The sequence below is a fragment of the Parasteatoda tepidariorum genome, chromosome 3 (genome assembly GCF_043381705.1).
Source record: "Parasteatoda tepidariorum isolate YZ-2023 chromosome 3, CAS_Ptep_4.0, whole genome shotgun sequence".
Classification (NCBI taxonomy): domain Eukaryota; kingdom Metazoa; phylum Arthropoda; class Arachnida; order Araneae; family Theridiidae; genus Parasteatoda; species Parasteatoda tepidariorum.
Window position 1 is genome coordinate 72,600,587 of NC_092206.1, and position 26,160 is coordinate 72,626,746.

General features: G+C 26.7%; 1 protein-coding gene across 2 annotated transcripts in view; it reads right to left on the reverse strand.

The window, feature by feature from the left end:
* The window catches only part of LOC107440671 (protein FAM98B), a 30,025-nt gene extending 4,070 nt beyond the window's left edge, over nucleotides 1–25,955 (reverse strand). The window contains exons 1-11 of one of the 2 annotated variants that reach the window (XM_016053649.4): nucleotides 25,771–25,955; nucleotides 25,606–25,680; nucleotides 22,105–22,253; nucleotides 19,435–19,491; nucleotides 18,756–18,833; nucleotides 18,577–18,656; nucleotides 16,580–16,687; nucleotides 15,801–15,983; nucleotides 12,952–13,051; nucleotides 11,077–11,159; nucleotides 4,772–4,871 (exon numbers count right to left, since the gene is read on the reverse strand). In XM_016053649.4, the coding sequence (XP_015909135.2) occupies nucleotides 4,772–4,871; nucleotides 11,077–11,159; nucleotides 12,952–13,051; nucleotides 15,801–15,983; nucleotides 16,580–16,687; nucleotides 18,577–18,656; nucleotides 18,756–18,833; nucleotides 19,435–19,491; nucleotides 22,105–22,253; nucleotides 25,606–25,643 (976 nt within the window). In that variant the 5' untranslated portion in view covers nucleotides 25,644–25,680; nucleotides 25,771–25,955. The other variant, XM_071178838.1, reaches the window with a different exon arrangement.
* Between the last annotated feature and the right edge of the window lie 205 nt (nucleotides 25,956–26,160).

Consider the following 26,160-nt stretch of genomic DNA (forward strand, 5'->3'; position numbering starts at 1 on the left):
ATACAGTGGAGCATCGTTTATACGACGATCACTTATACGACGTTTACATTTATACGACGTTTTAGTGTGGTCCCAAATCATTCCTATTCATTTTAATGTAAAAATATATCGTTTATACGACGCACAGAATCGGTTATACGTCGATTTTTAGATTTTGTTCTTTATTTAATTTTTTATTTTTTCTTGTGTATTTTAAAAAAGGGCGGAATTTGCCAACATGAATGATACAGAAAAGGGTGTCAACAAGAATGCTTGGATGTCGACCACAATTTTTACTAGATGACTGAAAAAACTTGACAATGTTATGAAGAAGGAAAAACGAAAAATTTTGCTATTCATCGACCAATGTCCAGCGCACCCATCGATACTAATTATTTCGGAAAATGTTAAAGCTCCCTTTTTTCCTGCAAATTGCACAAGTGCGCTTCAGCCATTAGATTTGGCAGTGATTGGAAATCTAAAATTGCATCATAGAAAGCAGTAAGTTCAACTCGCTATTCAAAGCATTGTAGAGACTAATAGCAGGAAAATATAATTAAAGGTAACATACATTCAAATTGCTCACTGCAATTTTTCTTCTTTGGTTATTTGTTTGTTTTGCTTTGTCTAATTTAGAAATTTATGTAAATCAACACGTTAAACATTAAAATTAACTGAAAACAGAGTTAGTTTCAGTTTTAGAAGTTAAAATCGATTATACGACGTTTTTCGGTGGTCCCTTCGGCGTCGTATAAACGATGCTCCACTGTATATATATATACATATATACAGTTTTCAATATTTTTTTAAATTTCTCAAAAAATATTTAAAGAATTATTTTGTAACATTAGAAGTGTTTAGGACACGCAATTTTTCATACTTATCAATAAGATTTAAAGCTTTCAGAGGTTGTTCAGAAGACCTACAATAAATTACAAACGAAAACAAATATTTTTTAACCTCCTATGCAAGAAAATTAAACAAAATCATGTATCTATTACTTTAGTTGTTATTTTTAATATCTGCATAAAATTTCATAAACTTAGAGTAAATATTTATGGAGATGTGGACATTTCTATAAAAAAGTCATTTTTTCGCCTTACGTTTTTTGCTATAACTTCATAAATAATCAATGGAATTGAACAAAATTTTTTGAGAAATTTAAGATTAATCACAACATTTCTTGAAAATTTTAAAAAATTCGCTAAAAACTGCGCAAGATATAAGTATTTAAGATATACTCTTTAGTACTGTACATGCACAGTAAAAACTTAAAAAAGTCTTTCATAATTTTATATGGAATCATATTTGGCAACTAATAATGAAAGCTTTATTTGAATATCTTAAAAATTGAAAAAGTTTCAAGCAATTTTCTAAGTAATTTTTGCACTTTTTAAAAGAATGATCAAAACGATAAGAGTTAAACCACAATATTTGTCTTGTACTATTAAACAATTTATTAGAAAGGAGACCAGTATTGAGGGGGAGCACCTCCATAAAAGTTTGTTCTCTTTTGCATGTTTTCTTTCTCTATACTATCAAAGTTTAGTTTTCGGACGATTATTGTAAGGAGTAAGGTAAGTCATTTGTTATTAAATTTTGACTTATGATACAAAATACAATTTGTGGAAAACCCCTGATCGTTTTCAGTTTTGTAGTGAAAAGTACAAAAACTACTTAGTAAATTGCTTGAAACTTTTTAAATTTTTAGGACATTAAAACCAATTTTTTATATTAGTTGCCAAATACGATTCACTACAAAATTATTAAAAAAGTTTTTCAGTGTACATGCAGTTTAAAAGAGCTAGAGTAAATACTCATAACTTGTGCAGTTCTTTTTTAAAAAATTTAAAAAAAATTTTTACAATTTTAAATCAACAAATTTGCAGTTAATCTTAAATTGCTTCAAAAATGTTGTTTAATTCATTTAAATGCCTATAAAGTTAGAACAGATAAATGTTAATCAAAAAATTATTTTATAAAAATATCCATATCTCCATAAACATTTACACTAGGTTTACGAAACTTTATGCAGTTATTAAAAATAACAACTCAAGTAATCGATACAAGTTACAAGCTTATTGCTTAATAACTTGATATAGGGTTTTCACAAATACTTTTTTCTTTCGTAATTTATTGTCTCTCTCCCAAATCTCTGAAAGCTTCAAATTTTATTTCTAAGCATGAAAAATGACATGAACTAAACATCTCTAAAGTTACAAAATAATCCTTTAAGTATTTCTGTAGAAATTTTAAAAAATATAAAAAAACTGAAAGAGTCACTTCCATTATTCTAGGTAGCGTATTTTTCTATTTTCTGGCCAAAAATCGCATTACACCTTATTCCCCTCCTCCCCCCAAAAAAGAAACTAAATTCCCGGATAATTCTAGGTTTCCCTGATATATTCATGGTATTCAGTAATGACTACTATTAGCATACATTTTTCTGGAACTCCTGCAAAAAATAAAGTAAAAAAACTACACATATTAATATTTATGCGAGTTACATTTAATAAGTATTAAANCCCCCCCCCCAAAAAAAAAGAAACTAAATTTCCGGATAATTCTAGGTTTTCAAGGTTTCCCTGATATATTCATGGTATTCGGTAATGACTACTATTAGCATATATTTTTCTGGAACCCCTGCAAAAAATAAAGTAAAAAAACTACACATATTAATATTTATGCGAGTTACATTTAATAAGTATTAAACGAGGGGAAAACAAAACCATGATCGAAATCTTATGAATTACTATTGAAAAGTGTGATAGAAAAACATCATAACCAATTTGATTGCTTGATTAAACCTACATAAATCTCTTCTCAACTTCAGTTTCTCTCTGCCATGTCATTATAAGTACATATTACATATTTCCTAGGTTTTGGATTGCATTTATTTCATAAATTTATATTCGTATTTAATTCTTAACCCCTTTCTCAATAAATATAACAGATAACTTATTGCTAAGTGTAGGCACACACATAAAACAACAGTCAAATTTATTTATTTTCAGATTCCTTTTTTTTTTTAACTTCTTACACATCAACACAAAAATTTCTGTTCTAAGATCCATTGGGGGTTTCCTAGTTCACAAAATTATTTAAAACAAATTATTTGCGTATTGATTGACTTTTGATAAATCACCAATAATAGATTTCTCCCCATATTCCAAAGCCCCAATAAACAGTCACTTATTTGTGCAAAAAGATATAGGTCTTTGCCTTTCCTTTCAGCCTGATACAAATTTTGGAATTTAAAATGATTAATAAATTTTTCATTTAGTAAATTAAAAAAACTAATTTGACCTTGACAGACTGTTTTCTGGTTGTCTGGGCCCTCATATTGGATGCAAGATATAAAAATAAATTTACAAAGAATATTAATAGAGGAAAAAAAACCTAATGTATGCGCAAATTATTTATGTTATTGAAATTTAATTCTCAATTACATATTGGAGTTCATCAAACTCAGTTTGATTATAAATCCAACTCAATTCATTACAAGAAGCAAAAAAATCCATTTTAGTGTTTTCAAAAGGAAGTGAGATTCTTAATTATTTCAATTGTCAACAAAAACACCCAACAGAACCTAGGTACTTAATTTAATAATGAAACTAAGCGTAAAAAAAAAACTTTTTTTGATAAAAAAAAAAGAAAAGAAACTTCACCTCTTTCAGGGCAAACACCTCACATTTTGAACAATTTTAAAATTTCCCTGCAGTCTCTTATCAATGAACTATTACATACAGGTTAGACAGATAATGTGGACAGAAAGTAATATGTTTGTTCTTAATGTTTGAGATGGTTGCTGATATAATATTTTATAAAATGATTGTTCAGTTTTGGATTACAATTATAAAATATCACAGTTTTGGATTATAGTGGGCTTTGATTATAAAAAGGAATATGGATTTTAAAATGAAAACTAAAGTACTTATCATGAATTTTCATTGATGTTTGGCAAAATACTGAAATTAACAACTGGTAAGATTACAAAAGAAATTTTATTTTCTGGCGGTAACGATGATTATTAATTTTTAAATTCTTGAACTCCCCTACCCCCCCCTCCCAAAAAAAAATACCCCAATCTTTCTATTAAGACCCAATAAGACTATTACACAAATTGAACAAATATGTCAGTTTTAAAAATAAAACTATTTGAGTAAAATTTGAATCCTGGTAAGATTACAAAAGAAATTTTATTTTCTGGCGGTAATGATGATTATTAATTTTTAAATTCTTGAACTCCCCTCCCCCCCAAAAAAATACCCCAATCTTTCTAAAGACTATTACACAAATTGAACAAATATGTCAGTTTTAAAAATAAAACTATTTGAATAAAATTTGAAATCCGTTTGATTTATTGCAGATGACCTAAGGAATACTAAATAGTATTGAAAAAAGAAGTTATGATAAATTTGGAGCTATTCTTTTTTATTTAGAATAAGCAGATAAAAAGAAAGCACAGATAAATTTGGAAACACTTAAAATTGCTAGTTTGTATTTGCTTAAAATTTGAATTGTGAATTGTTAGAAGAATTGCTTTAAATTGCTGGTTTCTCATTTTGACAAAACATGAATGAATAAAAGGAAATTTTTTGTATTATTATCACAATAGTGGGCTAAAACATGCATTGCATTTATACAACTTATTTTACATAAATGAACTCATTTTTAAGGGAAAAAATACTCCATTGCATTTCACACAACATGCTAAACGTAGAAACTACAAGTAGAGACAACATAAGCTATTAAAAAATTACAAAGAGGTGAAATGGAAAACAGTCTATACCTCCTCTCCCACTACCTCCTCCTCCACCTGATCTTTTTGACCAATTAGGCATTTCTTTATATGGTGTCTGTTCTTTAGGACGACCTCCTCTATCAGGAACCTATGCAATGATATTTGAACTATCTGAATAATAATTCATATTTTCATAATAATAATATAATTCATAATAATTCATACTATCTGAACTATTAAATAATAAAAAATAAAAAAAAGTTTAAAGTAACATGAATCAATCTAGTTATGGGTAATTTTCGAAATTAATAATTAGAAAAACTAAAATATCAGTTTAGAGGATTGTCGAACTTTCAGACACAATAGCAAATTGGACAATAAATATCATGTTGTTTACCCTTTTGTTTAAAACCTAGCTGTACAGAATCCTTCAATTAATAGCGTAGAAATTTCCTTTACATCAAAGGTTCTCAAGCTATGCACTACAAAGCACTTAGTGCTCTGCAAAAAATGTAAAATTTGTTTAAAATTAAAAAAAAAATGAAACATGCATTATTACTGAATGAAGCGAAATAAGATAAAATATTTTAATAAGAAATGTGTACAAGAAAAAGAAAAATCACCATTCAAATGAAATATTGTCTACTAGACAATATGATCGGAATCTCAACAAATCATAATCCAGTGTTGCAAACTAGAGCACAACAACTCTTTTCATCAAACTTGTGTTTAACAAAACCAAGTAAATTTTTTAACATATGTAATAAAATCAAAATTATAAAAAAAAAAACGATATTTGGCTTACATTTATTTTTAATATTTTTCATGTTTGCTTTTGCTATCTGTAGTGGGAAACAAGTCTAAAAATAAACATCTTAAAATGATCAAATTCAATGTCTTGCAAGCTTAAGAGGTCTCTACCCTCACCATCTTGGATTCTAGATCAAATTTTTAATTTGTATAAATATTTTTTGTACTTAGCAAACTTTTGATGATTTAGTATTGTTAGACAGCACAATATCTCTCAAAAAAGGTAGAAAATAAATAAAGTTGCTTCATTAGATTAGGAGAAATAGCGCTTGATAGTTTTTAGAACTTCTATTAATTTTTTCTCAAAGCTTAAAAGCAATAAAATGGGGAAATTTACGGCTTTGAGTAAGTAATTTGAAATTACATGTTCATCAGTTTTCAGATTTTTTAAAATCTAATTCTATTGCGGTTTTAAATGAAGAAAAGAGATTTGGAGAATGTTAAAAATTTCTTTTAACGTTAAATACACGAAAATAAAGATACTTATCAAAATTCTAAAAACTAATAACTGTATACTATTTATATATCTTTCAAAAATTGTGGATTGCAGAATTGTATTGGTGTAATTTTGTGAGAAAAAATTAATAGAGAATCTAAAATACTGCATGCTTTATATCTCAAATTCTGATTGGGTGAAAGTTTTATACTTTATATGCATCAAAGGATAAGGCCGAATTGAGTAAATATCCACCATCAGTTTAGTTGTTGAAATTAAATAAAAAGAATTAAAAGCATATTTAGAATTTTCCCTACCCATCTCTACCCCTTTGACAGTTGAGTTCGCTCGAGAGAGGGCTTCTTAAGTGGCTGAATGACTTTGCATCATTAATGCCATTCTGTAATCCAGTTTTTAAATGCAGTATATAGTGTCCAAATAGAGTTTAATGCCATGTAGAATTTTAAAAGTTCTCCACAAACAAAAAAGTTTGAGAACCTCTAATTTAAGCAATACTGAAAGATAAGAATATTAACAATACAATATGGTACAATATTAGGAACTTAATTAAACTATTAAATGTGAATCAATATCTTTAAAATATATTTAATAAAAAAAAACAGTTTAAAATTAGCTGGTTGTATTTTTCCTGTCTTAAACTGTACAAATCAAGATATTATAGGGCAGTTATGAAAAAGAGTAACCAGTTTGGAAATTCGCAAACACTATGACATTAAAATATATATTTCCTGATTTTTTAATTATTCAAACCATTATAAATTTATAATACAAAATTTTAACAGATACTATTTCAGTTTTTACAATGTATCTATATAATTATATATTTCATAATTTTATTAATATCTGAAAAATCTTAATCTTTAATTAATATCCTAGCAGGTACCAATTAAAGAGTAAAAATTAAATATTAATAAAGAATATGGTTAGATATTTTTTTATTAACAATTAGTAGATTTGAACTTTTAATTATGTAAATTATTTTCAGAATTACAGATTTAGGACACTTATACTTTTGGCAGTTTCAGACAGGATATCCTATATACTGCCCTGTCCACTCACTTATACTCATTTTTAAACAAAGACATTATAGTAATACAAATAACAAATTCACTGAAAAAAAAATGCTCAATTTCTATAATTTAATTTATTAGTGTCTTTAAAATCTACATTTGTAGCTATCCCTTAATCATAAGCATGGACAAATCTCTTATAACTTGTTTGACAGATAATGGAAAGTATTCTATTAGCTGTTATAAAAAGGTATAAAAGTCGAATGTGACTAAACTGCACTAAGTTTAACGTTAAAAAAATAGGATATTATGTCTTCGAGAAAAATACTAGTGTCATCTTCACCATTTAATGACTATGTCTGATGTAAAAACAGGAAAAATAACAAGAAAACAATCAGTAGCAAATTTGGCCAAATGCATGATTTGATTTATCAGCACAAGAGTAACTGTAAAACTGAAGATACAGAACTTATAATAATTTGTATTTAAGGTTAAAAAAACATGCAAGAACTTATATTTGATAATAAAAAAGTAACAAATTGTGTAAGAACTTATATTTGATAATGAAACAAATCAGAGAAGAAAAAAATGAGACAAAAGGGGAGGAAGATTCGATTGATTGTGGAACACATATTTTTCTAAAAAATATGGACTCTCTGAGATTCAGAGAAGAATATATAAAACAGCCATTGGCTTTTGAAAAGAGTGAATAGTTAAAAATGAAAAAATAAAAATACTTCCTATTTGCTGTAAATCTCATCAATTAACAGCAGATTAAGCTGAAACACAGTAGATTATGTGCAATTTAACGATAACCATAAAAATATTTTCTTCCATGCCACATTTTGAAGACACACAATGTTTATAGTACTTTAAGACAGAAATTTTTAAGCCAGTTAAATCACAGGAAAAAATAATAACAAACAAGTATAATTGTAAATTACAATAATTAGCCACATTCCTTTGAAGACGAAGAAAGAAACCGCAAAACATTTGTTATATTACATTATACATTATTCGTTCAACTATAGCGTCTTAAAAATAACTGGTTAAGATAGGCATGAAATAAAAAAACATATCACAAGATCTTTTATTTGGATTTAAGGTTTATACTAATCCAATAGGGGTATTTCAATCTATTTTCGCTTTGTTGATGTGTTGATTGTGTTGTCACATAAATGTGTTTTTATAAAAATAAAAAAAAAACTGTTTCTTTAATATAGCTGTATTCACTACACTGGGCAAATAAATGTAAGTAGTTCATATTGCATACGTAAAAAGCTCACTTAAAAGCATAAATGCATATTAAAATTGCATGAATTTAAAAAATTTATTCACTTAAATAAAGTTATCGTGAAAAATAATTACAATTCAGCTGTTGGCCATTACAAGTAGAACCAGGTAAGTGTTCAAAATGTGAGTTTTAAAATTTTTGTGCTAACAAATACTTGTAGCTAAAGATAAAATATATAAATATTTAACTCTTTTAAATATTTAAAAACAATACTAAAAAATGAAACCTATAAACATTAAAAACTCTTTTTTAATCTGAATTTTACCGGCAAAGCTAATAATTTTTTTAAAAACTAATGCAAATGATTTTTAAAAAAACTTCCATCTCCAATTATATTATCAGAATTAATAAAAAAAGAAGTTTGTTACAAAGCATTGTAATACAAAGTTTTTCACAAAAATTCCAGATTATTGTCAGTAAATGAAACTAAAAAAAATAGATCGATAATTATAAAACGTAACATGAAAACGTAACTATAAAAATTAAAAACTCTTTCTTAATCTGAATTTCACCGGCAAAGCCAATAATTTTTTTAAAAAACTAATACGAATGATTTTCAAAAAAGATAGAAGTTTTTTGAAAATCATTCGTATTAGTTTTTTAAAAAACTTCTATCTCCAATTATATTATTAAAATTAATAAAAAAAGAAGTTTGTTGCAAAGCATTGTAATACAAAGATTTTCACAAAAAATCCAGATTATTGTCAGTAAATGAAACTAAAAAAAAATAGATCTATAATTATAAAACGTAACATGAAAAGTAATAGAGATCCAATTCATATTCAAAAATGAATTACAGTTTAAAGATGTCTCATTCAATGTGGGTATTCCAAAAACTGGTAAATGCTCAACCTTCACTTATTATTCATAAACCATTTACTACTTACAAAACCATTGCTCAAACAATTTACTTTAAATATTCATAAAGATGTTTATATTTATTGTCAAATAACTTTTATTATTTACCAATAGTGGTAACTTTTCCTACAACACAAGCTCAATTTTTATGAAAAAAAATTCATTGTTTTTGTGGCCTTTGAGGGGGCTAAAAAGGTTTTGGCTAATAATTTTCCAATTCAATAATTTTAGAATTTTTTTTCGCAAAACTAAAAAAAAATTGCTATTATTTGCTTCATCAGAAAAGTTTAAAGTGGAAGGAGAAAAAAAAAACACTCCATTTTGGTTTTCTTATTTTCTAATTTTTCTTTTAAATTGAGGCAGAATTTGATTTGAATACTTACTGTTTTTTTTTTAAATATAAATTTATATTTAAATAGATATATCCAAAAATTTTAGCTGAAAATTGTTACATTAGTTTGCAAAATAATTTTGAAGGATCATTTCAGCTCCAGATAACTAAATATTCATCTAATAGACTATAATCCTAGCCACTTTTTCAAATTTGAGATATTTTCGTTGCATTTATGCTTCCTCACACATAATACTTTAATAACTAGTGAAATCAGTTATCCAAACGTAACAAACACAGCAGTACACGTTACTCCTAGAGCATTGCTGCAATCATCATCTAACAGTCGAATATTAAGTTCCATCAAAGTAAAATATTATAGATATTTTGAATATTGAAGAGCCTACGGAAGAGACAACTAAAAGTGCAGTGAGCAAACATATAATTCGTACACCTAAGAACCGCATGATGATAAAACATGTATACAACTACTGCAACAATGCTATTTGTGGAGAGCACACTTTTAATATCAGCCAAGAGAGCAAGTCATACTTTTTACCATATTTTTAATTGAAATAATATAATATTTTTTTATGTAGCTGAAATTATAAAAATGTACTTATTTTTAATTCCCAGTTTATTAGTCAAACGATTACAGGGTGCGTAGCCAAATCTTTGAATAAAAAATAAGCACTTTTTAAAAACTTTTCAAGCACTTTACAAAAATTTTCAATCACTCAAAAAATTCATATTCAATCAATGATATTATTGAAAAACAAAAACTTTTTATAAACAGTTTTAGCGTTAAAAAAAACCCAAAAAGAAACGGGCGTAAATCGAAACAATCAGTACTTTCCCACATCACCGAGTGAATTCAACTTGACCCTGAACTCAGAACAAAAGTACCCTTACCCCCTACGTCAAAAAAAGTGTTAGAAGTAAAATAAAATAAACAAGAACAAAATTAAAATAAATTAAAAAGAAAAACATTTCATAAGGATCTGATATTCTCTATCCGAATTGGAGCACTCGGGTTTCGGTTTCAAGTGTGCGCGCATGCGCAAGTCATAACGTGGGTACGACATGAAGTCCGCGTGAATGATTACGTAGCAAACTCCCCATTTTTCGTGAAATGCATGGGATCCACCAGATATCACTGAAAGGAAGAAAAAAAATTATTCGGAAAAAAAGCACTTTTTAAAAACGCCAGCTGAAAAAAGCACCTTTAAAAGCTTTTAAAAACGAAATCCCCCAAAAAGCACCTTTAAGTACTTTTTACAAACGCTACGCACCCTGGATTAGTTACAGAGAAACACTGATTCAAGTTTAGTTATTTAGGTCATTTCATAAAAGAAAAAAACACCTTTTTTACTTTATTTCCTTTTTTTTCTTCAAGTTTCATGCTTTTAGAAACAATGGAATTAAAATTGACTTCTTCTTAATTTTTTTTATTTTACCTTTTTAATAGTTGAACAATATTTTAATAGAATATTTTACAACAATTTTGCAGCAATTTATGGACAAAAATCATAACAATTACACTCATCAAATACAAATGCATAGATTAAAAATTTCAACTAAAAGTATACTTACAGCATTTATAAGAACTCTATTAACAGATGATTTAGTATTTTTCACAAGATTTGCACTGCTTGTTTTTTCAATGATGAATATATCTAGGTTTATAAAAAGTAAATAAATAGGGTGCTTAGAAAAAGGCTTTATGTTTGAATCATCATAAATATTATTACTGGTGTTTTGATAAGAAAAGATGTCTAAATTTTTTAATAAGGCAGAGTGTAGCACAATTTTTTCACTTACTAAAGTAAACTTTGCACACCAATTTTATTTATTTTCCTCTCAATCGCATTGATGTTTTACAGAAGAAAATAAATTTTATAACTAGACAGAGTGCAGCTTCTTATTTTTACTCATTCAGTTGAATATAGAACACTGATTTTTATTATTTAAAAAATTTTTTAAATCAACATTAAAACTATGAGAAAAATCACCCTTGGAAAATAATGAGTAATATTTTTTTCATATTTGTTTTTCTGAATACTGTGCATTATTTAACTCACTTTTTTTTCAATTATAGTGAAAACAAAGATAAATCTAACTCAACTCACAGCAATCTAGCAATGTATCTAATAAAGATTAACCCTAAAATTGTCGAGTTACTTTTGTAATTTTACAATTTTAACAAAACAGAGTTTCCCAATTAAATAACTATGCACAAATATATATTGAAGAAAGCAACAAGGTTGTACCGCAAACTCTATTGAAATTTAAAGCATCAAGCTGAATAATTAAGAATAAAAAGAAAAAATAATTACTACACACATCTATGAAATGAAGAATTTATTTATCAATTATTTTGTTATTCATTATAATGATCATCTACGATTTTTAATCAAGTGAATTGTGTTAACTTTAGCACAAACTGATAGCATGATTTATAGTCACTTTTTTAAAATACTTATTCAAACATTAAAGCAGGCTTAATGAGTATCCAAGAAAGAATAACTTTATTAACCCGTAAATGTGACACATTTGGGCTATATGCATTTGCAAGAGCCGATGTTAGCAATGAGCAAAGAGAAATTATCCTAATCTAAAACCCATGTTAAAAGGAGAGTTTTTTTAGATTCCTTTTCTAATGTAGTTGACCAATTAGTTTAGATACTTTCATATTCCAGAGTTTTCAATAAAAAAGAAAAGCTAAAATATTCTTTCCTTATCTTTTTTTCTACTTTTGAAAGCAAACATGAAAAAAAATCCACATAAAATCCCTTTAATTTTTCATATGCTGTCTTATCTTGTGTTAACATAACAACTCATATAAGAGCCTCTCACTGTACAGCTCAATTAATTTCACAAAACAAAAAATTAAAACCCAATGAAATAATGTGCATTATTTATTTATTTTTTAAATTTCCTTTATAAGATAAATGTTAAATAAAATATTTTGTTGTTTAGAGGTGTGATCTTTACAGGGGTGATTGTGAGTCCAAGTCAAAATTCCGGAAAATTTCTTGAGTTAAAAAAAAAAAAAAAAAACAGTTTAAATTTAAAAAAAATTTAAACAAGGTTTTTTTCCTTCTTCTCAATATTTCTAGTCTTACTTAAAATATATTGAAAATTTTACACATATCTATACCATTTACACATACACAGTTAACCTTAGTAAATTATTTAGGTGGCCAAAAAATGTGCAGCTTCCTATAATTGGCGCCTATTGAATGAAATCACAGCTACTGACACAGTGAACCAAAGCTACTTGTACTGGAGGTACACTCAGCTTGAGCAGCAAATGAGTGTCACTGTGCGAACACTGGACATTCTCGAATTGCCCTTTTATAGGTCTGATTGCCTTCCCTCGGAGCCTGGGCATACATTGAGAAACATTAATTAAGCATACCTATAGTAAACACAAAATCTGAATTACTATTTAGAAATTTTATTTACCTTCTCTAGCTGCTGCTAAATCAGATAATTTAACTGAAGGTTCTCTCTTTAATTTATTCCTTTTACGGACATAAGCACTCAAAATTTGTGATTCTTTGCCCTGAAAATTAAATATCGAAGAATAAGAAAGACAGATTTGAATGGGATTTTGAATGGGATGGCAAAATACTTAAAAAATGCACAAACAAATATCAAACTGTAATAAAAAACCCATGATTTTTAAATTAATATAATAATAGGAAATAAGACAGATATTTAATAGGAAATAAGACAGAATAAGTATTTAGCAATGTAATTTTAAAAATCAAAACTAAAATAATAAAGAAAAGTTTTTTAAAATTGTTTATAAAAATAATTTTCATTATTATTTATTTTTCATTATTATTCACAATAAAACTTATTTACATACCTTAGATTTATAGTATTTTCAGTATTTTTTTAGGACCCTTAAAGTTCGGAATTCAAGTTCATCAAGATTACATTAAGACTCAATTTTCTTTTTTTCCAAACATAGCAAATCGTACACAACTTAAAAAATTTACCTCATTTGAAAAATATATATATAACACAAAAGAGAAATAGCACATTAAAATTAAACAAATTTTTATTTAATAACAATAAATATTTTACAGCCTATTGAACATTTTTAAGTTAATACAGTAGAGAACCGATTATCCGGAACGATCGGGACTATCGCTATTCCGGATAACTGATTTTTCCGGTTTTCTGAATCGTTACAAAAAGCCGTTTTTTTAGTGTTAAACTCAATTAAAAAAAAATTTTTGAAATAATCTTAAAAATAAGAAAAAACGATGAGATAATACACTAATGATTATTTCTGAAATGATGGCAAGGTAAATCTTTCAAAAAAGAAAGAAAAATCCTAAAATCTTATGAGAAATTTTTTTTTTTTTAAAAAAACTGCGGGAACATTTATCAAATTTAAAATAGGAGCATGAATAATATACAGGAAAATACAGTTAAATTAAAGGGATAAAATATAATTTGTAATTTTTAAAGCCCAAAACAAAGTAAAAAAGGCATATATATATATATATATATATNGACCGAGCATTTCGTTCACTATATCCGGGAGTTCACTATAAGCCGTGTTCACTATAGCGGGGTTTGACTGTATATATATATACATATACGAAAAGTACTCAGCAAGGAAAAGTAACTTTTAAAATCAAAACTAAAATAATAAAGAAAATTTTTTTATAAAAATCTTTTTAAATATTATTCACAATAAAACTTATTTACACACATTAGATTTATTGTATCTTCAGAATTTTCTTAGGATCCCTAAAGTTTGGAATTAGACTCCATCAAGATTACATTAGGACTAAATTTTCTTCTTTTCCAAACATAGCAAATTTTACACAACTTAAAAAATTTACCTCATCTGCAAAATACATATATAAAGCAAACAAATGAAAAATAGCACAATAAAATTTTTGTTTAATACAAATAAAACATTTTACAGCATACTGAAGATCTTCGTTAATACTATTTGTAAAAGTTAAAATGCCTCATTTGTATCAGTTTCAGGCACTTCAATTGCAGTATTATATTAACTGATTAATAATTGAGACCTAAACATAAAAATTTCACCTATTTAATGCTAAAAATAGGTGCATGAATAATATATAGGAACATACAGTTAATTTAAACAGATAAAAAGTAAACTGTAATTTTTAAAGCCCAAAACAAAGAAATAAATGAAAACAAATATATTTTTGAATACAACAACTGTGTCCTTTGCTCACTATCTCTTAGAATCCCATGACCAAAAACTAACTTAATTCAATAATGTAAAAATTAGTTTGAATTTTTAAAAAAGACGCTTTTTCATAAAGACTTTTTTTATTTTTAGACTTAAGAATATGTGACTGCTAAAAATTATAACTTTACTGCAATTAGTTTTTCTTTTGCATCCAAATGTCTGAAAAACCATCAAGATAAACTAGCTAATTACTTCAAAATTATTTTTTTCCAAACTTTTAGCAAATTGAAACAGAGAGCTCATCTTCAGACATACAAAACATATGTAGTTTCAAAAAAAAATAAAAATAAATAAATAAAATAAAAAATCCTGCTAATAGTTATTTAAAATGAATTAAACGCCAATGAAAAAAATTTGACACAAAATAATTCAAAATTTAATGAATCCAAAAATAACATTTTCATATCAAAATGTTCCTTAAAATTTTCTCTAAAGGTGATAAAAATTTCATAGTCTTTAATTTAATAGTTTTAGCAACAGAAAAGTTAGTAACATTTAAAAATCATTATCAAAACTGTTTTTTTTCTTTTTTAAAATACAGAGAAAAAAGTACAGTATTTTTCAATTCATTATCACGTGGATTAAATTCTAAATGCTACATGACACACAATAATAGGATTATACACTCAATTGACATATATAGTCTTGACTAGCAAACAGAATGCTTGCAACTTTGAAGTAGTTGATCATAGTTACATAGTATTCAAATATACAAAGGAGCTTACAAAATCTAAGCAAGTAGGGAATATCAGGACTTAGAATATTTTCTTAACACAAAAAATATGCAGTGAGCCACAAAAGTTTAACACAGAGGAAATTTATCTATCATTTTAAAAAATATACACAATTATCTCAATGTTAATAAAATAAACAGATAAAATACAATCCAAAGTAAAAATAAAAAAAGGCAACAGCTAAAAAAATAAAATACAAAGAAATAAAATTCAAATTTTAATTCCCTCAAATACATTGATAATAAAATTGAAATACTTCCTTTACATTTTAAATATAAATAGTTTATTATAAATGACTGACAGTCAAAACATTAAAAAATAAATAATACCTTGCATCTATCACCCCATTTAAATGACTGAAGAGTAACATCTAAACGAGTTAACATCATTTCACGACGGATACTGTACTCTATAAACATATCTTGATAAAACTGTGTGAGGTTTGACCAATTATCTTCAGTTAGAGGTTCTTCTAAAGCTGGAGGTAATACTACATCAAGTTGTGAAGAAATCTTAGAAATAAAATAAAAACAAAATACATTAATAAAGTAAATTAACTATCAAAATAGTTAAAAAGTTTTTTTAATTAAATTCTAGAAAGTAACGTAAAGCAATAGTGGGATTACTAATGGGATTATAAAGGTTAAGACTCTAAAATTTCAAAATCAATGTGGTCAGTATTTCGCATTGTCACCATTTCTCAGGTAAGCTGGACTTCACCGGGGATTGAACCCTATTGCTTCACAATGAAGGTGCAGAGCCTTAACCATAATGTGGGACTCTATACTAGAAAGTTGTGAAACAAAAAGATAAGCAGGTGGATAGTGAACATTGCTAAGAAAATGCACTTTCTCTTAATGTGACATTTCTAGAAAATTTCATACTTCATAATTAGAATTTGGGTATAAAGGATTTAAAATTCCTTAAAAATAGTGAAAAATTATTTAAAAAAAACTCTCCAAAAAAATTGTTTTATAAATAAACAATAATATCAATCTGAAACATCATTTCTTTTCTAAATTTGCAAATGACATATATCAAATTAAAATATTTTGCAATCTTAAACATGAATGTTGTATTCAACAGGACACACACATAAATGTTTTACCTTTTCTTCTATTTGTGATAATAATGTTAATGGTTCCTCAACACAGTCAACTTTGATGTCTAAAACTTCTAGGACATCATTTACAGATGAAATTATATCATTCTCTTCCTTAAAAAAACAATGCAAAAGATGAAGCAGAAATGTTTTAATTTTAGTAACACATTACAATGATAAACAACAGTAAGATTAAAAGTTTTTTTTTCTTCCCCTTCAAGCTTCTAATTACAAGTTCAGTTTTAAACAAGATTTGAATTTGTGAAGGTTGTAAATAATTACACATAGTTTATGCAAATCTTTTACATGTTTTTAAACATGATTAGAAGTTAACAATATAATGAAAAACTTTATTTAGGAAAGAAGAAAAAAATCAGGACATTTTTTGGATTAGAATTCATGTACTAGGCTACAATTGAGAAAAGAAAACAACAAAAAATAATATAATTTGCTAAAAATAAAGCAAAATTTTATCACCAAAGAATGATAAAATATACCTTTTTCTTAGAACATCAAGATTTAACAGTTTCCAGTTTAATTCCATTAATTGAGAATTGGACAACTCATAATAGTTAGAGACCAATATATGTAAAATTTTTATTGTATTAAAAAATAAATAATACCAGTTAGTAAACCAATCTCTTAAATAAATTTGTAATCAAGTACTAAACTAATCTACTAATCTAGTACTTAGATAATTTCAAAGTAGGATTTCAATGATTTCGAAATGAAACACAGCGAATATGCTGCCGACCCTTTTTGCACAAAATTAATTTAGTGAATGATTCCCTCAATTCATTTAAAAATCAAATGAAAGAAAAGAATCAATAATTGTGAAACTATGTAACTCTACCTTTCAAAATTCGTTCCGGCAATTGCCGAAAATAATAAATAAGCATGTCACTCCTGAATTTATCACCATAAAATTTCATGTTGTAAAATAATTGGGTTTTTTTTCTATTCATGAAGTGACTGAATTTCTAAAAAGTTTTTAAGAATGAACCCTGCAGGTAAGGCTTGATGACTGAACCATGTTCATAATTAGCATATGTTTCCTAAATTTTAAACGTTCAAATTTTGTGATTTTTAGTAACATTACAAATTAAAATATGGTAGATTGAAACTTTAATCTAATTGTTCTAAAATCTGTATCTGTATTCGTAAAAAAGATGAGATTTTCTAGACATGCAAAAAAATCAGGAATGTCAGGACAAAAAGCTAAAAATTCAAGACAAAATATTTTTATCAGAGAAATTGGGAATATCAGGACAACTGTGAACTCTGGGTTAGGGTAAGAGGCTAATACCTTTATTTAAAGTAAGATAAAAAATAAAACAATCATAAAGCTTGAAAAAGAAGAGAGAAAAGTTAATTTACTTAAATTTTTATTATTATTTATTATTAATATTATTTATTATTAATATTATCTATTATTATTACTATTATGAGAAATGTCCAAAGCTATATTATATAGCTAAGTTCTAAGTTTTCAATAAAAGTTTTTTTTCTTTTGGCTCTTTTTTTATGTCAAACGTAAGTTAGAAAACTGCAATACATTTCAAAAAATGAATAAGCAATACAATTATAGAAGTTTGAGCTTAAAATATATTGTTAACAATCAAGTCAGGATAAAAAAAGAAACACTGTGTTCCTTTAAAGTTACTTTAGAATTTATAGATGAAGACAACTTTTTTTATAATGCATAATAGTTTGAATAAGCTTCTAGGAAACAAATTTCTAGGTATCTTCAGAAAGAAATTTTTTAAATATAAATTTCTTATTCCAACAAAAAACAAATTACTTATTACACTAACTTTCAACAATAAATTCAAAGCTTTGTTCATAACTTTTTAAGATGTTTTTTACAAGAAAGTTTTACCAACAAATTCCTGATTTTCTAGAAACACTGCATTAATTCTATTAAATTTAAAATGATATCAAAACAACTATTTTAATGACATAGAATGAAACTTTAATGTATCATATAATTAAAACAACTTTACCACTTCATTTTCAACAGTCTCATTACTTTTTGTTTTCCTTTGAATAACATGAACAGCTTGTAGCTCAGTGCACAAGAAATCTGTAAACAAAACAGTAGGGTGATTAAAATTAAGAAATTCTTCATACATATTAAAATTACCTTGACTGGCAACTAAATGTTGTCAAAAAAATTGAATACCTAATAAAACTTTTCTGCTATCAGAATCTTGTAGTCGGTCACTGATATTACCACTTATTAATGATTTATAAGGACATTCTAAAAAACAAAAGGTGTATAATTAGCCTTAAATAATAAAATTTAAACACAAAGTCATGGAATTAAGAGTCATCAGTTTCCTATTCAAGCTTCTTAGCTATTTAAAAAATATATACTTACTACAATGACAGAGAAAAGACCAACCAGTAAGTAATTAAAAAAATATGACAAGTTCTTATTAATTTAAAATATATAATTTGAAATGGAAGGAAAAGTTTGAAATTTTTGCATAACATAGCAAAAAATAATGAAGGCTCTACATGCATCATTCATTTTCCCACATAATATGTAAATTAAATCCCGAACTTTTAAAGAATTAGTTTTAGTATCCTTTCTAACTATTCTGATACATAAATATTCTGCAAAATGTTTCCTATATTGATTTAATATTTAAGATTTTTATAATTAAGATATTCATTTCTCTTTTTTCTTTTCCAAAATTTTTGAGCAAAAATTTCGCTACATTTATATTAACTTAAGTAAAATAAACTCATTGTGAATAAAAAAAATTCAATGTACATTAATGTAAAATTCAATTCAATAGTACATTAGAAAAATCATTAAGCCGAATTTCTAAAGAATAAATAAAAATTACACTTACGTAACTCTTTTAAGAATGAACTAACTTCCAAAAGAAATGAATCGCAATCTTCTAAATCTGAAACAATTCAAACAAATAAATTATTATTTGTTATACACATTAAATACCACAAATCAAAAGTGTATAAGTGAACCCCCAAAATTTTACAAAAATCGGTAAAAAAGACGGACATTTGTTGATCATGAAATATCGATGAATTATAAAAAATGATATAGAAATGAACAAAAATTTACCCATTTAAAAACAATTTTTAATATATTATATTCAATTTATTTTACTATTTTTTAATTTTCTTTCATCATATTTTCTTCACTTAAAAATGTTTTTTTTTTCTTCTTTGAAACAATACTTTAAATTACACCCAGAAAAAAATTATGAATAAGGGAATTTAAGATAATTTATTCAAGAATAGTTAAAAAAATATATAAAACAATGAAAACTTTGATAAAGATTGCAAAACATTATCTGTGTTGGAATCAATAAAATTTTCAGTGTTGTCACACGGATTCAACTCTACTTCATCCTCATCTACTGAATCCTACAAAGAATTCAAAATTCCACATTTTTTAAAGATTTTAAAATATTATTTGAATCTACATTTTGCCACACGTTCATTATCATTTGACACGTGACGTCCTTGAGAGTAGTACATGCAAAGCATTTATTAATGCAGCTTTAAAAGGATGCCTCATAGCATCTTTGAGTGCAAATGTATCATATCGAAGAGAACAATGTGAAATTAATGTCATCTCTAATCTGTTTTTATGTAATTTCTAAAATTTTCTACTGATGTTTTAACCTAATCCTGAAGAAAACAAGGAATATAGGTTAAAATGCAAAACCAAAATTTCAAATATCACATATAGTACCCCAAAAAACTTGACTTTTAGCTTGTATTTGCCATTTTTAAACCATAAAACACAAAGAAATATGTGAGAATAAGTATCTCATATGCTTCAAATGACATAACGTTCTCAACATAATAGCTCTCTTGTAGAGGTAATCCTGTAGTGGACTGATCGTTAAGACCCCAGGAGAATACCGATGTCGAGCATAACTGGTTGCGGTCAGTAAGCAGATGTAAAATCATTACAAATAAAAATACTGATAATAGTGTGTATTAACTAGTAACTTATACAGAATTTACAAGAGGAAATATTACTGAAATTTTCCATAACCAAACCATAATATTCTGCTCAATCTGCAATACTTCCAGACACTCTATCTTTCAACTATTGCTAGTTTTTACCAATGTCAGCAGATATTAAATTCTTATAAAGACCTGTGGCAGAATTTTCTTGGGCTTTCTGCAACAGACCTCTCTAGCACTAATGCAAGATGCTTTTAATAACAAATATACATGTTGCTAACTAAATTGAAAGTAACAAAAACTTTGTGTTTACAAAAAAATAAATAAAATAAAATAAAAATTATTTGAATAAAACAAAATTGTATTTAATTTTTAAATGAATTTCTAATATTTTTCTATTCTAATGTCATGGGAGAAATTCTCACATTTTATTAAACAAGAAAACACACTAATTATTTCCTTTTTCACTTTTTATCATCATCACATCAATAAAAAAATTTTTTTAATTGTGTAATCCGTAGCAGTGACTACCGAAAAAAAGATTGACGGCGAAATCACACACAAATTAAATATACCACATGGATTAACGAGAATATCGGCCCAAAATGAGTGTGTCAAAGAATGATTTCTGGAGAAAAAAAATTCTTTCAACATTTCCGCAGAAAAGAAATTTTTTACTTCATTAATCTATTTTTTTACTCTTCTTAAATATGAATAGAAAAATTACAAACATTTCTTTCCTCTTCAATGTGCGAAAAAGCGTCCTTTAAATATAATTTTAGCGATAAAAAATTTATGCAGAAAACCAAAATTCTTTACTATATCTGAAAAACAAAAATTCTTTACTTCCTAAAATAAAATTATTTCTGCAAGAACTCTGTAATATTCTGCAACAATGTCGCCGTAAGTCAGGCACGGGGTTATAAAGAATGCAAAAAATTTATCGATGCAGAGATTGTCTATTAAGCACCTGCACCTATTCTTTTAACAAGCACTTTAAAAGCTGAAGCTAGGTACTTAATATGTTATAATTTTGTACAGTAAAATCCAAAAAAATTTGTTTTTGTTTAAAGAAAAAAACTTTTTAAAACACTGCAGTACACCTAATTAAGCTGATAGCAGACACTTTGTAGTGCAGCAGTAGTGCTCTATATTACAATCACATCAGCAGCTTATTTTTCTACTCAGATTATATACATATATATATATCGCTGCCTACTCTTCCGATTTTTTCGGAAGATTTTATTTTTAGATATAAAATGGTAGCAAAGTTTATGTTTCTCTATTTAAATATTGGCTTGATAAATATAATTTTCACTATATATATATATAAATTTTAAAAATCTTACAAATTTTCCAAACTGCCCATATACTTAAAAATCTGGAAAAAAAATAGTTTAGAGAGAAAATTTTTTTTTTTTTAAGAACAAAAAAAATATTTTTCTTTATTGATTTTTAAAAGTTTTAGTTTTCTGGCAACAGACTTTTACGACGTTAGAATTTATTCAATCCTTTGAAGTATTGTTGCTTAAAATTTGAATTAAAGAATAATAATTCAATAATATTAAGATGCAAATTACCTGTTATAGAATTGACACAGGATTCCAAACCTAAAAGAGTCTGTAATTCTTTTGAAAACCATTCTACAAGCTGAGTGAACTCAACTGATTTTGGTCCTGCTTCTATGATGGTACTTAATTTGGAGTCTTTTAAATCTTTTTTAGAATACCTACATAGATATAAAAGCAATATAATTATCATAAAAATGGTAAGAAAAAAGCATTACAGATTTTGATACACACACTTTGAATTTCAGACCACAGAGGTCAAAGCCCAAAATTATTATTGTGAAGAACTGAAGATTGTATCTCAGGTTGCAGCTTGAAAATCACACAATTTCAGAATGATGAGTGCCAGCTACCTTAATGCATAGTCTGATATGCATTACTAATCAGTCTTATCTACCATGTGGTTGGGCTTAAAAAAACCATTGAGTCTTAACATTACTAATTCAGCCAACAACTAACAGTAGGATGAGTCCTTTTTTTAATTATGATTTGCGAAATTTGGCACAACCTTGGAAGACTGAATAAGAAATTAATGCAATCTTGCACAGACTATGCCGCATTAAACTGAAAACATAAAGAATTGTTAACCAAAGTATAACCCAATAAGAAACTAAGTATACAACTAATTAAATCACTTCCTGATTCTCAAACATCAAAATACTTTATTTATCAACTGATTTAAGCACAAGTAATAAAACAGATACAAAAAGTTACTGAACTATTACTTAATCATTTGCAGAAAAAAAATTAAAGAATGACACTTTAAGACTGATACAACAATTACACTTAAATAGAGAAGGTCAAATGCACCAAAAACTGTAGAGTAGATGCAAAATTTCTTTTTGGTGTTTTCTAGTACATGTAACTCTTTTGTAAGATAAAGAAATAAGTGTATAATCAAATTTAACCTCTGGCAGAATTTTTTCGAGCTACCTGCAACATAACTCTCTAGCACTAATATCTTTCTGCAAGATACTTTTAATAATAACCATCATATATGTTATTAATTTAAAATAACAAAAGTGCTGTGTTTACAAAAAAAAAACATTTATAATTTTTTAAATTAAACACATAATAATTTTTTATTCTAATATTAGGGGTGATATTCTCGCATTTTGCTGGGGGTAAAAAAGCACTAATTATTTTTTTCTTCGCATTTTGTAAATAATCACCACAATAAAAAAAAAATGTAAAATCATGAAATCCATAGTAGTAATTGTTGAAAAAAAAGATTGATGATGAAATCAAGCGAATCGGACTCCTCAAATGCGAGTTTCTTTTCGAGATTAGGTTGTTGTAATAAATATCGTATAAAAATATTGGATTTAAGAACTATCAAAAAATCAATAGCAATAACAGCCAAAAAATAGATAGAATCACTGCCTTAAAAAGTAAATACTCAAATGCACAATTCGAATTTTCCATATTGTTTGAAATGCATTAGGATATTTAAAAACCACATGAAAATCAACATCAATAAATGCCGAAAATACAATCGTAACATTATGTCAATTTACGATACGATCGACGTAAATTGAGGAAGCCAAAAAGTTATTATCTAAATGCATGATTCAAATACTACTTGTAAATTTCTGTAGAAAAGAAAACTAAAATTGTTTACTTTTCAATAAAAAAATCTTTCTGCAAGAGCTCCGTAACATTCAGCGACAATGTCGATGCAATTCTGCCACAGGGCAGATTTATATCAAGTAATATACCAAACTTTAAAAGATGTTTTTTTTGCATTAATAATCAAAGGATAAAATGAAAATAATTTTGCTAACCAAATTAAATTGCTGTGTTTCCTTGATACAAGTGTTTCATTAGTTTCAATTAAAAACTTACATTTCAAATATAATCCTTTCCTTACTTTGATTTGTTTATTTTCTTGTCCAGTGTAGCAATAAAAAGGATCCTTATAAATGCACAAATTAATATATAAATAAAAAGGTAGACTACTTTTTACCTCTTTTTTCTAGGTTTCATTTTTTCTTCTTCTAAGGAAAAAAAATTAAACATCTTTTAAAGTGCAAAATTTGTTTTATTTAATGCACAATTTTGTAATTTTGAAATATTCAAAATGTTTTAATTGATTTACATTATTTTAAATAAGGACATTACCACAACTAATTAAGCAACATTGTCAATAATATTTTGGTGAAAATAAATTAGGATACTTTAGGTATTCCATAAGCTTGTGTTGAATTTGAAAAGTTCTTCATGAGAAATGTTCAAAGATTTAAAACTTCTCTTAAATTTTTCTACATAATAAACGCATATATTAATGGCTCTTGACAAAAAATTAAATAATGTTTTGAATTAATCAACTTAAAGAAAATAATTAAAACAAAAGAATAAAATACTTCAGAAATATAGTCGAACCTCAATATCACAAATATTGCTTTATTTTTTGATATCATGAAAACATCAGAATTCCTGACAGATTTCCTATACAGGCAATACAAAAACCTTATTCGGAATAGACTGACCCTTGGTTTTAAAAATATTTTTAATCACCAAAGGAACTTTTTTATTTTCTTGAAATATTAGGCATTGATACCTTCGCATTGGTAACAGCACCAAAATAATCTCAAAGATTTGGCAACATGTGAGAAACTAAGAAATACATCACAGAAGGGAGCCAACTTCACAACAAACAACCACAATTTCAAACCACAACATTCTTTTTTTTTTTTCTAAATAAAAAGCAGTTTGGTATATCAACGATTTCAGTTGGTGTGAACAGGTATCGATATAGAAATATCTCCTAAGTATAAGTATTTTTGATATATATACATACTATAAAGCTCTTAAAGAGGATATTTCCGTATAATGATCTGTCACGCCAACTACAATAGCCAAGTTGCCAAATGGATTTTAAGCTTGCAAAAGTTTTGTGTTAAAGGAAACATGTAGAGGTTTGCCAAGGGTAAGAGCGTATGAAAATGACTGGGTGAGGTTTCGCCCTCTATTTTTCGCTCCCGTGATATTCCCGAGCTAAAGTGTTCAGTAGCAACGCACCAATAAGAATAAAACTAATTCATTTCGTTTGCCCAGAAAACATTTTATTTCTCATTTTACACACCAGATGGCAGTGCCAGGATATTTGAAAGATAATTGTATATAGTTAGTTTATTTTAAACTAGATGTCAGCACTAATCAAATACGTGTACAAAAAAAATAGGCACTTTTATGATCGTTTTCTTGAAAATTAACCAATCATTAAAGGAGTAAAGTTATATTCATCCAGTTGGTCCCCTGCTGTGAAGTTAATACTTTTTTTAGTTAGTCATGGGTCGCTTCCCACGGGAAACATGGACTTGGAGTTTATTTTGGGCAGATCACGATACGGAAATCTTCTTCTTTTAAAAATCAAGCACAGTCATTAGTTTACAGATTAAATTTCGGTATCGTTACCAGTTCAAGCCAGCTATCATCATAGATAATAAAACATTTTAAGCGGCAAAATTATAATAACCAAACAAATACAACACAATAGAATAGAATATCTACCGAAGATCATCTAAAGAATCTAAGATATCAAACTCCATGTTTTATTATCTTCTTAACAAAATATCACCTTAAAACCTGGAAAAATAGTGGGTAAAATTAATACGAATTTTTTCTTTAAAAAAACTAAAAACATACAAAATTTTAAATAAAAAGCAGTATTTTCACTTTCAAATGCATAAAGAAAATGTAAATAAATATCTCATTGCATCATGATCAGAAAAAAGAAAACAGTTTTTTCCAAGTTTCCAGTTGAAACGGTTTACTCGGTATTTCTTGTTCTCGATCGTAAGGATCTGAAACTTCATTTACTTAGAGCTGTATAACTGAAACACAAAAGTTTGAAACAGTTTAAAACATTTAAAGCACTATGCAGTGGGAACGTTTTCTACCTATTATTTTTGTGCATCTAAAGTCGAATTTGTTTTCAATTTATTTAATATATATTTTTAAGAAAGACACCGGTAGCGCTACAAACGAGGTAGGTACTTTATTTGCGTTGCACTGGAGCTGCACAATGGTAAATGCGACGGATCATCCCCGGGGATGATCCGAAGA